The sequence below is a fragment of the Phacochoerus africanus genome, chromosome 9 (genome assembly GCF_016906955.1).
Source record: "Phacochoerus africanus isolate WHEZ1 chromosome 9, ROS_Pafr_v1, whole genome shotgun sequence".
Classification (NCBI taxonomy): Eukaryota; Metazoa; Chordata; class Mammalia; order Artiodactyla; family Suidae; genus Phacochoerus; species Phacochoerus africanus.
In genome coordinates, this window is record NC_062552.1 from 101550911 (window position 1) to 101563123 (window position 12213).

Consider the following 12213-nt stretch of genomic DNA (forward strand, 5'->3'; position numbering starts at 1 on the left):
AGGCCTCAATCAAGGGAACATTATGAGATTTGATAGTATCTGGACTCATTTCAAACATGAGCAAACAAATGTGTGACAGTGTTATCACTGCCGGTGATAATGGAGGAAAGAGAATTCATATGTCCTTATTCTTTCATTCCAAAAGATGATCTGTAAAAATGGCCTTTAAAATTTTTAAAAACTTTTTTGGCTACTGTGTGCAGTGGCTTGATGTAGGATCTCAGTTTCCAGACCAGGAATTGAACCTGGGCTGCAGTGGCAAAGGTGCTGAGTCCTAACTACTAGATCACCAAGGAACTCTCCAAAATGGCGTTTCTTAAGTTTTCGTATGAACCTTAAGAAAGATTTTTGGAATATTTCTCTGAGTATACGATTAGCTCTGGCTGTTCTGTTTCAAAATTCTGTGGTAGAAAAAAAAACTAATTTATTATAGTGAAAATTCATTTTATTACAGTAATTTTGTTATTGAATATGCTGATCAATCTATCTCAAGCAAATTCAGTCTGCTTATTCAGGTAAAACCAAAGAGATTAAGATACAGAGCCATTGTAGTATCCAGGTATCGTGCCAACCAGTATATATTGGGGCTGTTCTTTCTATCTCTTGGCAATTGCCTGCTCCATATATATTATGACTTCTTTGCTCCAGTGAGTACCACCGACCAGTTTGGTCTCTTCATTCCCCAAGTCTGAATTCTTGGCAGAGGCATCTTACTGCCCTTACTTTTTTTTTTTTTTTTTTTTTCAGGCATGTCCTAGCTTGGTTGGCAGTCCATGGGTGGCTGCTCTGGGTTTACATATCTCTCCCTGGTTCAGTCAACTGGAGCTGGGCTTTTTGGGAATCATTTGGGTGGTGTCCCTCTCAACAGGGCTCTGGGCGTGGCCATCCTTGGAAAAGTGTGGTGAGAAATGCAGTGGTTCCTAGCGCTGATTACTAGTTGTGTTATATTTTGGAAACAAAATGACGTGTAGACAGCAATGCTCTAGCATTTGATTAGTACCAGCACTAAACTCGGTATTTATCTCTTATTCCAGATCACCCTGAAACAATGGAAGAAGTGAAAATAAAGCAGCCCAAGCAGCAACAGGCAACAGAAATTCACTCTGATAAATTATCTCGTGAGTGACTTCAGACCTACATAGATTTGCTGCTGTCTTATTGAAAAAAAAAAGTCATCAGATATTAAATGATTTTAGAGCATATGACATTCCAGAGAAGCTTCTTTTCTTTGTTCTTCCTTTTCCTTTAGAATTTCCTCTTATAACCTGTTAGTCCAAGGAATTTTTCACTTTCTTAATGTTTAAAATTCTGAGCACTTTTTCTTCTAGAAGTGTAAAAAGCAGAGAGAGAAAAGTTAGCTATCATTACCTCATTACCAGTAACTTTGCTCTGATGCCTTAACATTTGTAAAACACCTGCTCTGATTGATGGAGGTAGTCTCCACTCCAGCTTTTAGAAAGGACCAGTAATAAACTATTTCTCTTGGCAGGTTGTCTCAGTAGGCAAAATTCATTAAGTTCATGATGAATACTCGTTAAAGTTTGTATTTTTCATTATGTCTGTTTCATGCTAAGTTGATTTTGATGTCTAAAAATGTTTATTTCATGTTTACATGTAGGGATTATATGTTAGCTTTTCTAAAATGATCTGTTTTTTTGTTTGTTTGTTTTTGATTTAATAGGATTTACTACTTCAGCAGAAAAAGAGGCTAAATTTGTCTGTACCAATTCTTCCTCTGCTTCTTTCTCTGGTCCTGCTGCTGCTCTTCTGCAGAAAATTCCCAACACCCATTTGTCATCTATCATTGCCACTTCTGACCTCTCACCAGGGTCAGGCCACCATTCTTCTCTATCTCACATTCCTCCAGCTCTTCCCAGCATGCCTCACCAGCCAGCAGCTTTACTGAGCACAGTCCCTGACAGTGCTCCCGGCATACATCCTGGGACACAGAACTTATCAAGCCCCGCTGGCCCACCACGCTGTCGATCAGGCAGTTACACCATTGGCCCCTTTTCCTCTTTCCAAAGTGCGGCACACATCTATAGCCAGAAGCTGTCTCGTCCCTCTTCAGCAAAGGCAGGTGAGTGAGAAGATGAAAGGCAGTCCACAGCATCAGCTCCTCCCCAGCCCCTATTTAAAAAGAAGGTCCTCTCTTCCCTTTGCCTTTTCTTTTGAAAGTTAAGAAGATATAGACTGCATAGTTCTGATGTGACTAAAGAAGAATCTGGTGTTTGATCCAGCGTCATTCATTCATTGATAGAAAATGAAACCAGACTTCTTTTAGGTGCTGGTGATAAAGAGATGAATAAGACAGGGCTTCTGTACTGGGAGCTGAGTATCTAGTCAAGAGGTTTTCCATCACAGGTAATTATTGATTTATAAGTGCACTATGTGCATTCTTTTTGTTTCGAATTGTCATTCCTTTTTTTTTTTTTTTTTTTTTGGTCTTTTTAGGGCTGCACCCACAGCATGGAGATTCCCAGGCTAGGGGTCGAATCAGAGCTGTATCCACCAGCCTACACCACAGCCACAGCAATGCCAGATCTGAGCCATGTCTGCGACCTTCATCATAGCTCACTGCAATGCCAGATTTTTAGCCCAGTGAGGAAGGTTGGGGATTGAACCTGCGTTCTCATGAATACTTGCTAGATTTGTTTCCACTGAGCCACAACAGAAACTCCCAAATTGTTATTCCTAACATTAGACAAATTAGTATTTCTTATTTTTTAATCTTTTTAAAGTCAAGTATGACCTGAATAATTCTTTGGTTAAAGAATTCTTAAAACAGAGTATTTACTTTTTTTTTTTTTTGGTCTTTTGTCTTTTTAGGGCCACACCGCGGCATATGGAGGTTCCCAGGCTAGGAGTCTAATTGGAGTTACAGCTGCCAGCCTACGCCACAGCCACAGCAACGCCAGATCCGAGCCGCATCTGCGACCTATAGCACAGCTCATGGCAATGCTGGATCCTTAACCCACTGAGCGAGGCCAGGGATCGAAGCTACAACCTCATAGTTCACAGTCAGATTCGTTTCTGCTGTGCCATGACGGGAACTCCCAGAGTGTTTACTTTTAAATGAAGTAGACCTGATCAAGTCTTCCCCCCCTCCCCCGCATTTTTTAGAGCAGTTTTATTGAGAAACTGTTGGTGTTTTATGCATACCATAAAATTTACCGCTTTAAATCATATACTTTGGTGGTTTTTAGGACATTCTGAGTTGTGCATCCAACACTACCATCTTATTTTAGAACGTTTTCATTATCCCAAACGAAACACCACACCTGTTTCCTCCTCCCACTGCCTCGGGCAACCACTTCACTGCTTTCTGCCTCTATAGATTGGCCTTTTCTGGACATTTTATGTAAGTAGAATCATACAATTGGTGGTCTTTTGTGAATGGCTTCTTTCACAGTATTTTCAAGGTTCCTCTATGTTGTATGTATCAGTACTTCATTCCTTTTTACGGTTGAATAATATTCCATTGTTTAGATATACCACTTTTTGTATCTTCGTTTGTCCAGTTGATGGACATTTGAGTTTGTACTTTTTAGCTATTATGAACAATGCTCCTATGAATATTTATGTACAAGTTTTTGTGTAAATCTGTGTTTTCATTTCTCTTGGGTATATACCTGGTAGTGGAATGACTAGATCACATAGTGAACTTTATGGTTCCTCTTTTTGAGGAACTTCAAAACTGTTTTCCAAAGCAGCTACATTGTTTTACTACTAGCAATTGAATGTTCCAATTTCTCCACATACTTATCAACACTTATTGTTCTCTCTTTTTGATTTTACCTATCCTCGTAGGTTTGATGTATTGTCTCATTTTATGGTTATCATTTTCTTTTCCCTAATGATAATGACTAATGAGGTTGAACGTCATTTTCCATGTGCCTACTGACCATCCATATACCTTCCTGGGGTAACTGTCTATTCAAATCCTTTGTTCGTTTTTAAATTGTGGTATTTGTTTTTGTTGTTGTTGTTGTTGAGTAGTAAGTGTTCTTTATATATTCTGAGTACAGTTCCTTTACCACAACAATGCGGGATCTGAGCCACCTGTGCAACCTATGCCACAGCTCATGGCAGTGCCGGATCCCCGACCCACCAAGCAAGGCCAGGGATCAAACCCTCATCTTCATGGATACTAGTTGGATTTGTTTCCACTGAGCCATGATGGGAAGTCCTAAAATTTTTTAATTTTGATAAAGTCTAATTTATTTTTTCTTTCGTTGCCTGAGCTTTCAGTATCATATCTGAAAAACTATTGCTTAACCCGAGGTCACAAAGATTTATATGTATGTTTTTCGAAGAATTTTGTAGTTTTGGCTCTTAGAGTTAACTCTTATGCATTTTGATTTAATTTTTATATATGGCATGGCATAAAGGTCTAAGATTATTCTTTTGCATGTGGATATCACTTGTCTCAGCACCATTTGTTGACAGAGTATTATTTCCCTGTTGAATTGTCTTGGTACTCTTGTCAAAAATCATTTAATCTTGGAGTTCCCGTTGTGGCGCAGTGGTTAACGAATCTGACTAGGAACCATGAGGTTGCGGGTTCGGTCCCTGCCCTTGCTCAGTGGGTTAAGGATCCGGTGTTGCCGTGAGCTGTGGTGTAGGTTGCAGACGCGGCTCAGATCCTGCGTTGCTGTGGCTCTGGTGTAGGCCGGTGGCTGCAGCTCCGATTCGACCCCTAGCCTGGGAACCTCCATATGCCGCGGGTGCGGCCCAAGAAATAGCAACAACAACAACAACAACAACAACAAAAAAGACAAAAAAAAATCATTTAATCTTAAATGTAAGGGGTTCCTTCTGGAGTCTCAGTCCCATTCCTCTGATGTATATGTCTGCCCTTATGGGGGTACCACATTTTCTTCATTACCATAGCATTGTAGTAGGTGCTTCTTTCAACTCTATTCTTTTTTTTTTTTTCATATTGTTTAGGCTATTACATCCCTTGCATTTTCATATGAACTTTAGGATCAGCTTTTCAAAAGAAGCTAGCCAGTTCAAAAATATTTCCCCAGAGTTCGAGTTGTGGCTCAGTGGTAACGAATCTGACGAGTAATCATGAGGACTTGGGTTCAATCCCTGGCCTTCCTCAATGGGTTAAGGATCCAGTGTGGCCATGAGCTGTGGTATAGTTCACAGACATGGCTTGGTTCCTGCCTTGCTGTGGTTGTGGCGTAGGCCACCAGCTGTAGTGCCACTTCAGCCCCTAGCCTGGGAACCTCCATATGCCATGGGTGCAGCCATAAAAAGACGAAAAAAAAAATTCCCAATTTCTATTGTGATTTCTTTTTTGACCCATGAATTGTTTGTAAGTATGTTGTTTAATTTTCACATAGTTGGCATTCTCTGTTGGATGCCGTAGACTACTGATGAGTATGGTCTTATAAACAAGAAAAACAAGTTATTATGAGTTTTAAGGCTATACTTTTTAGTAAATTTTAAGATCAATTATTCCCCACTATGTATGATAAAATTTCTTTTTTGTGTGCAAAGCACTCATAGTGTGCAAAAACACAGTCATAAATGCTTGTGACAGTAGGGAAGAGTTTCTAGGACATGATAAGGATTTGTTTTTACTTTTGTGAGCCTTTGAAGATAGTTGATTGCTCCTTATTGTCAGAGATCCCTAGGATTCAGTAAAGGATGCTTTAGCTGAGATTTCTCTGTCATTGTCCAGAGTTTTTCAGGGCTTTTCTTCCTAACTGAACGAAAACTTTTCTTTTTAGCAGCTTCATTCCATCCAAACAAGCAGCATTCAGGAGTAGCCAAAACACAAAAGGAGGGAGAAGATGGTTCTTCATACAGCAGACGGTACAACCCAAGTATGGTTACTGCTGAACTTCAGCGGCTAGCCGAGAAGCAGGCAGCAAGGCACTATTCACCATCCACTCACATCAGCCTCCTCACGCAGCAGGTATGGACAGTTTGGGGTGTCACAGAGCTCTTTGGACCTGTGGATAGGATTAACCGCAGGGTGTTCTGTCTTTCCTTCCCTTTAATGATGCTCATATGCTGATGCTTGTTGAATGAATATTAGTTGGTTTTGAACTAAAAAATGAAAGCGTTTCTCTTCAGCTTTAAAGGAAGAGTTTCTGTCACAGGTATTGCAAAGTTAAGTCTACTGCTACCTATGTTGTGCTTTTTCATGGACAAATAGACTTGAATGTTCAGCTGTAAATATACTTTTAAAGGATCTTTCAAAATACCTTATTTCTATGGTAAAATTTTCCAGTGAGTTGTAGTCTTATTAATCTTTTTACCAGAATGCCATAACATTACCTTTTACTTTTTTTTTTTTTTAAACTGTACCGCCTTTTATCGCCTGATGACAGGATGTTTTCTGGGTGCTGATCGATGAATTATTTCATAAACCCTCATCCAATGCATGTTATTCTCCCCATCCTACAGATGGAGGAAACTGAGGCTGAACTGAGTAGTATAACAGGGTCATCCGGAAAGCTTGACAGATACCAGGATTTTGACTTTAAGCTCTATATATGCTAACAAGCTTACAACACCGTGAAGTTAGATGAAATTTTTAAGAACTTTGGGATTCTTTTTGCCCTTTTTGCGAAATATCCCCACGGTATTTAACTGGAAGTCGAACCTATATTTCTTCCTTTTCCTTAATGCAGTATGCCATCAAAGTCCTCCAAAGGAATCATTATAATTTAACTCCACAGTTATATTTTGCTGTATCTTTATGGTGTCATGTTCCTTAATTGGTAGCAACTCTCTAGTGATAATCAAGTCTAAAAAAAATAAAGCTGAAAATTACTTCAAGCGCATGTTAAAAGTAGGCAATACACTGCTCCCTGGTGGCGCCCTACTTTTCTGTGTGAAATTTTGGATCAGAATTCCAGGTAAGCCTTAGCTTTGCTTCAACCTCGTCCCAGAGTGTGAGGTTGTAAATAATTTTCTTTTTTAAATCCCGAAGATGAGGAAGCTTCATTAGGAAATGAAGATTCTTACAGGGGCAGTGTTGAGACTTGAAGGGATTCGGATAGTTAGATTTTAGTGATAGAATGAAGATAAAAGGGAATGGAATATCATGACCATGGTAGATTAGGAAGGAAGTTTAAAATGTGAAGTACATATGAGGAAAGGAGAGGGCTGCCAATCAATTGGCTACACTTCTTTCACTGGGTCACTGACTAGAATATGGTTCCAATTTTTAATGAGCAGCTAGAAGCACCAAAACATTAAGAAATTTTCTTTACAATTGTAGTAAAATAACATAGCCGATGTTAGTGGTTACATATTTTCACTTGTAATCATTTGATAGACTGCAAAGCGTGCCAAAGTGACAGGATCCTGATCCTGTGAGAATCCAAGGTGACTGTGTCCTAATTGGAAAGTTATTCCCCTTCCATCCATCTTTCTCATCTGAGAAGAATTTCACTGCCAGTGAGTTAAAATTCCATCAGACTTCTCTTCATAGGGATCTGAACTCACCATTAGATGTCAGTCTTAACTTTTAGAGCCTTGGTAATAGGGTGGTTGGTGCTTGGCACAATTCTGAGGGAGAGGCTGTAGTATGTAATAAGTGGGGTGGAATAGTGCAAAGAGGGCTGGATCAGCCATCTACGGACCTGCCTTCTCCTACCACTTACTAGCTGTGTGATCTCGGGCAGTTCACTCAGCTTCTGTCAACCTCAGGGTCAATTCACCAGGGTCATGAGGATAGTAGGCAAGAACCTCTTTGGAAGGTCTAAATGCCATTTACTTAGAAAAGATTGTTATTTCAACCATAAAAGGCTCTCAATAATAAATTGTTTCTAATTTGATTTGAAATCAGTTTTTGGATAAAATATAGTTACCAAAATGAATGCTGTTATTGAAAAACTCAGGCAGGTGTTTTTTGTGTCATTTCCCTGTGGAGAAAGTAATTCCTTAATTTGGAATTTGGAAAATTCTTTTATTGTTCTTTTTCTAGTAAATAATAACATGTGATAGTGGGTTAATACTGAGACATTAGTTTACTAGCTATTTCCCTTTATTCCTAGCTGTGCTCGAAAGAAAGTGCCTTGGTTCCCTACAAACCGAGCCAAGCGATAAGATGTCTGTGAAAGGCGGCCACCCAGACAGAATGTGGTGCCAGCTCTGCTCCTCTCTCTGACTTAGGGTGTGATTCCTTCAACTCAGCTCCACCAGAAAAAACTTTGTGTCCGGTAGTCACTTTAAATGGTTTTTATTTCCTCTTACTTGTGTATTTTCTTATAATAATCACAGGATAGGGTTGATCAATATTTTCTTCCCCCTTCTCTTTTTTTTGATAGGATATATTTATTCATTCTTTTGTTTTATTGTTTGTTAATTATCTTGTTTTATCTTTGCCAATTTCCCTGCTGTCCCCTGTTTTATTTTGTTATTTCTTCCTGTTTCTTGAGTTGGCTGCTTCATTTATTTTCACTCATTTCTTGTTTTTTATTATATTTAAAGCTATGAATTTTCCTCTGAGTATTGCTTTGATTTATATTACATAAACTCTGATATATCTTTGCATTGCTTTTCTGGGAAAGATGTTAGGAGACTTTCTGCTAGATAAGGTTTGCTGATTTTAAATTATTTGTGCTTTTTTTTGGAAGATGAGTATAAAAAATATTGAAATTTGGGGGAATTTCCCCCAAACCACTGATTTTGTCTATGATTTCAACTATTTAGCCCATTAAAGCTTTTAGTGGCAGTCTTTATAAAACTTTTTTTAAATGTATTTTTTAATTCATTCATTCAGAAGCATTTTATTACACTCTTAAGAGTGTTCCAGGTCTTGGTACTAAGCCCACAGGGATGATATATGACACAGACCTCAGCATGAAATAACTCACAGGCTGCTAGGTGTGACGGGCACATAAATACAGGATAGTGCGAGCATGGAATATGCCAACCACCAAAGGGATGCCCAGCCCAGCCTGTGGGTGGGAGTGGGAAGAAGGCCAAAGCAGCCTCTTGGAAGAGATATTATATCTACACTGAGTCTTAAAGGCAGGCAGTAGATGGCAGAAGAAGGGTAGGGCAGGCTCCAGAGTAAAAGCTCAAGTGTGTGTATGTGAAGAAGTAGTTAGTGATGATGGAGGATAAGGAGTCGGCTGGGAGCTGCTGGATAGAAGCTGGACGAGAAGATGAGGGCTGATTCAGGGAGAGCCTTGACTGCCCTCAGAAGGGACTGCCTTTTATCTCACAGATGCCAGGGAGCCTCAGACACAACTGGGCTGCATCACTCAGGTAGCTGGGAGGAGGATGGGTTGCAAGATGAAGCAGTGGCATCCCCTTTTCCTCCCTGCTCAGTGAAGTTGCTGAGGAACAATGGACTGGCCAAAAGAAAAGAAGCAACTGTGGGAGTTCTTGGGGTGGTGGGAAAAAATTTTTTTTTTTTGGAGTTCCTGAGGTGGCTCAAGGGAAACAAATCCAACCAGGAACCATGAGGTTGTGGGTTTGATCTCTGGCCTCACTCAGTGGGTTAAGGATCTGGCGTTGCTGTGAGCTGTGGTGTAAGTCACAGACACAGCTTCGATCCCGCGTTGCTGTGGCCTGGGAACGTCCATATGCCGAGAGTGCGACCCTAAAAAGCAAAAAAAAAAAAAGGAAGCAACTCTGACAACCCCAAAATGTGATAATAAAACTTTGAGTTATCCAGAATTTCCATTAGAGGCTAGATTCTTACAAATTTTTATGACTAAAAACAGAACCTCATTTGCTTTTACTATTTCCACTCTGATTTAACTTTATTTATAGCCTAGAACACTTGAGAATATTGAACTTTTTCTGTCACACAAAGTGGTCATCGTGGAAACATTTGTGCCAGCACGTATGTGCTTGAAATACAGAGATACATGTCCCTCATGTATGATTACTCAAGAAACACCTAACCAGTCTGAGCAGAGAGCAGGTCAAATTTAGTTCTTTCCCTTGGTACATGAGAGGCTGGTTATCTTTAGGGGGCAAGATCTCTGGAAATCAGTGTGTATGTCCCTGGAATCAGAGTCTTCTAGAAGCATCCTTTCCCTGTGGCAGGGAGCGCTGTGGTAGCTGACAGGGGCCGGAGTAGAGCTTGGGTGTGAGGTCTCATTACCTCTGTCTCACCCAGTGCCAAGAGAGGTTTGCTTTACAGCTGCAGCACTGCGCACACACTGGAGTAGCCCTTTGTGGTTGTTGCTGTCAGTGAACAGAGGAATGTGGCATAGTAGCCCAGCCCTGTGGCGAGGAGGGGGAGGCGAGGAGACAGAGGGAGGGCTTCCCTCTCTGTGCGGGCCAGTGTGAGATTTCAGGACCCGGCTATCTATCGTTAGGAGCAGCTCCAGCTCTTCCAGCCTGGGAGTTTAATCAAAGGAATAACAGCAGACCACCCAGGCGAGGGCTCCAGTGCTAGCGAATGTGCTGTGTCAGGCTCTGTTCCCCGGCCAGCCAGTGCCCGGGATGTGGCCAGGCCTCCTGGAAATGTGCTGACAGATACATAGGAGGGAGGAGATACTCTGTGCTTCTCGCATTTTTCACTTAGATGGAGAGTTCACTTAGAGTTCCGTTTTTGTTCCTTAACCCTGATGCTTTCCTGCCTGGTCCTAGAGAAGGGCATGTGCTGAGGCAGAGAACATTTGCTCGCTGGTTCCTCCTTCACTCTCGCTCATTCCTGTACAAACAATTCCTTAGCATTTCTTCCGCTCCAGCAGTTATCACGGAGATCGTGCTAATTTCTTCGGGTACCACAGGGGACCTTGAGTGAATCTCAATTTCTGAAATTCAATTTGAAGGTGAAACTGGCAGAGAGGAAGTTAAATTTTTGAAATAGTTACAGATGTTCTCTAGGCTTGGAGCCAGTGGCACCCAGTTTATCACAAGCTTGGGCATCTGGCGCCGGAAACTCTCTTCCTGCCTCCTTCACGATTCTGGTCGCATGTGAACTACTGTACATTTGTGTTCTGATTTTGTAGTTGTTTCCGCAGTCTTGCTCCTTTGGTTCTATATTTTTTTTCTGAGTAGAAGAATTGTACTTCTTTAAATCATATATGTTATTTTTTCCGTTTCTAGAAACAGACAGGTAAATAAAAAAGGCAGAAACTCAAGCCAGTGAGACCTTGCCTTGATTTTCTTCTCTGTAAAGTGGGGGGAGTTTCAGTATCAAGATGAAATCTCTTGGATCTCTGTGCCTCCCTGCTCTAGGTCCTGGTTCCAATTGATCCTGTCTCATTCCCTTGTTCTTCTGTGTCTCTTGAGGCTTTAAATCCCCAGTTTTCCTTAGGTCCTTGGTCTCTTGTTCTAAAGTAACCTCTCTTTATCTCTTACCATTTTAACCTACTCTCTCTCAGAGGTCACCGATGACCTTGGAAGTGCCAGCTTCAGTCACCTATTTTTAATCCTCACTCTATTTTAACACATGGCACAATTATTGACCACCTCCTACCTGAAAACTCCCCTTAGCTTCTCCAGCCCTTCAGCAATTCCTCTGAGACCTCATCCTCTACTTCCCCCTGAAAAACTAGGTTCCATTTTCAACATTTCTTTTTTTTTTTTTTGTCTTTTGTTGTTGTTATTGTTGTTGGTGGTGTTGTTGCTATTTCTTGGGCCGCTCCCGCGGCATATGGAGGTTCCCAGGCTGGGGGTTGAATCGGAGCTGCAGCCACCGGCCTACGCCAGAGCCACAGCAACGCGGGATCTGAGCCGCGTCTGCAACCTACACCACAGCTCACGGCAACACCGGATTGTTAACCCACTGAGCAAGGGCAGGGACCGAACCCCGCAACCTCATGGTTCCTAGTCGGATTCGTTAACCACTGTGCCACGACGGGAACTCCCCATTTTCAACATTTCTTAAAAGCTGCTGGTACATAGATCCCAAATATACAGCCGGAGTCTCTCTGATCAGAAAAGAGGGTTGATGCCTGGGCATTTGCTTCTCCCTGCTTTTCATGGCTTTCCTCCAACATACCTGTGAATTCCAGAGCTCAACCCAACTTTTTTCCTCTCTCTAGTCTCCCCTTGGATAAACTTTCTCTTCCCACAGCTTCATCTAGTACTGTTCTGCAGATTTCTCCCAAATATGCATCTTTAATTTGAACCTGTTTGCTGAGTGACGTGTCTAAATTGCCAGCTGCTTGCTAGACATTTCCATCCAGCTGTATTACAAGGATCGAAAATATTCAACACATTCCAAACATAGTTTGAAAATATTCAGAAAGTATTCAACATCTCTAAAACCTT

At 41.1% G+C, this 12213-nt stretch overlaps 1 protein-coding gene across 13 annotated transcripts in view; it reads left to right on the top strand.

The window, feature by feature from the left end:
* TTLL5 (tubulin tyrosine ligase like 5) overlaps positions 1 to 12213 on the top strand; it is a 310092-nt gene that overhangs the window by 125686 nt on the left and 172193 nt on the right. For 8 of the 13 annotated variants that reach the window (XM_047794889.1, XM_047794885.1, XM_047794888.1 and 5 more), the window contains 3 exons: positions 1035 to 1118; positions 1682 to 2080; positions 5745 to 5932. In XM_047794889.1, the coding sequence (XP_047650845.1) occupies positions 1035 to 1118; positions 1682 to 2080; positions 5745 to 5932 (671 nt within the window). The remainder of the gene's footprint in view (positions 1 to 1034; positions 1119 to 1681; positions 2081 to 5744; positions 5933 to 12213) is intronic. The other 5 variants (XM_047794887.1, XM_047794891.1, XM_047794893.1 and 2 more) reach the window with 3 other exon arrangements.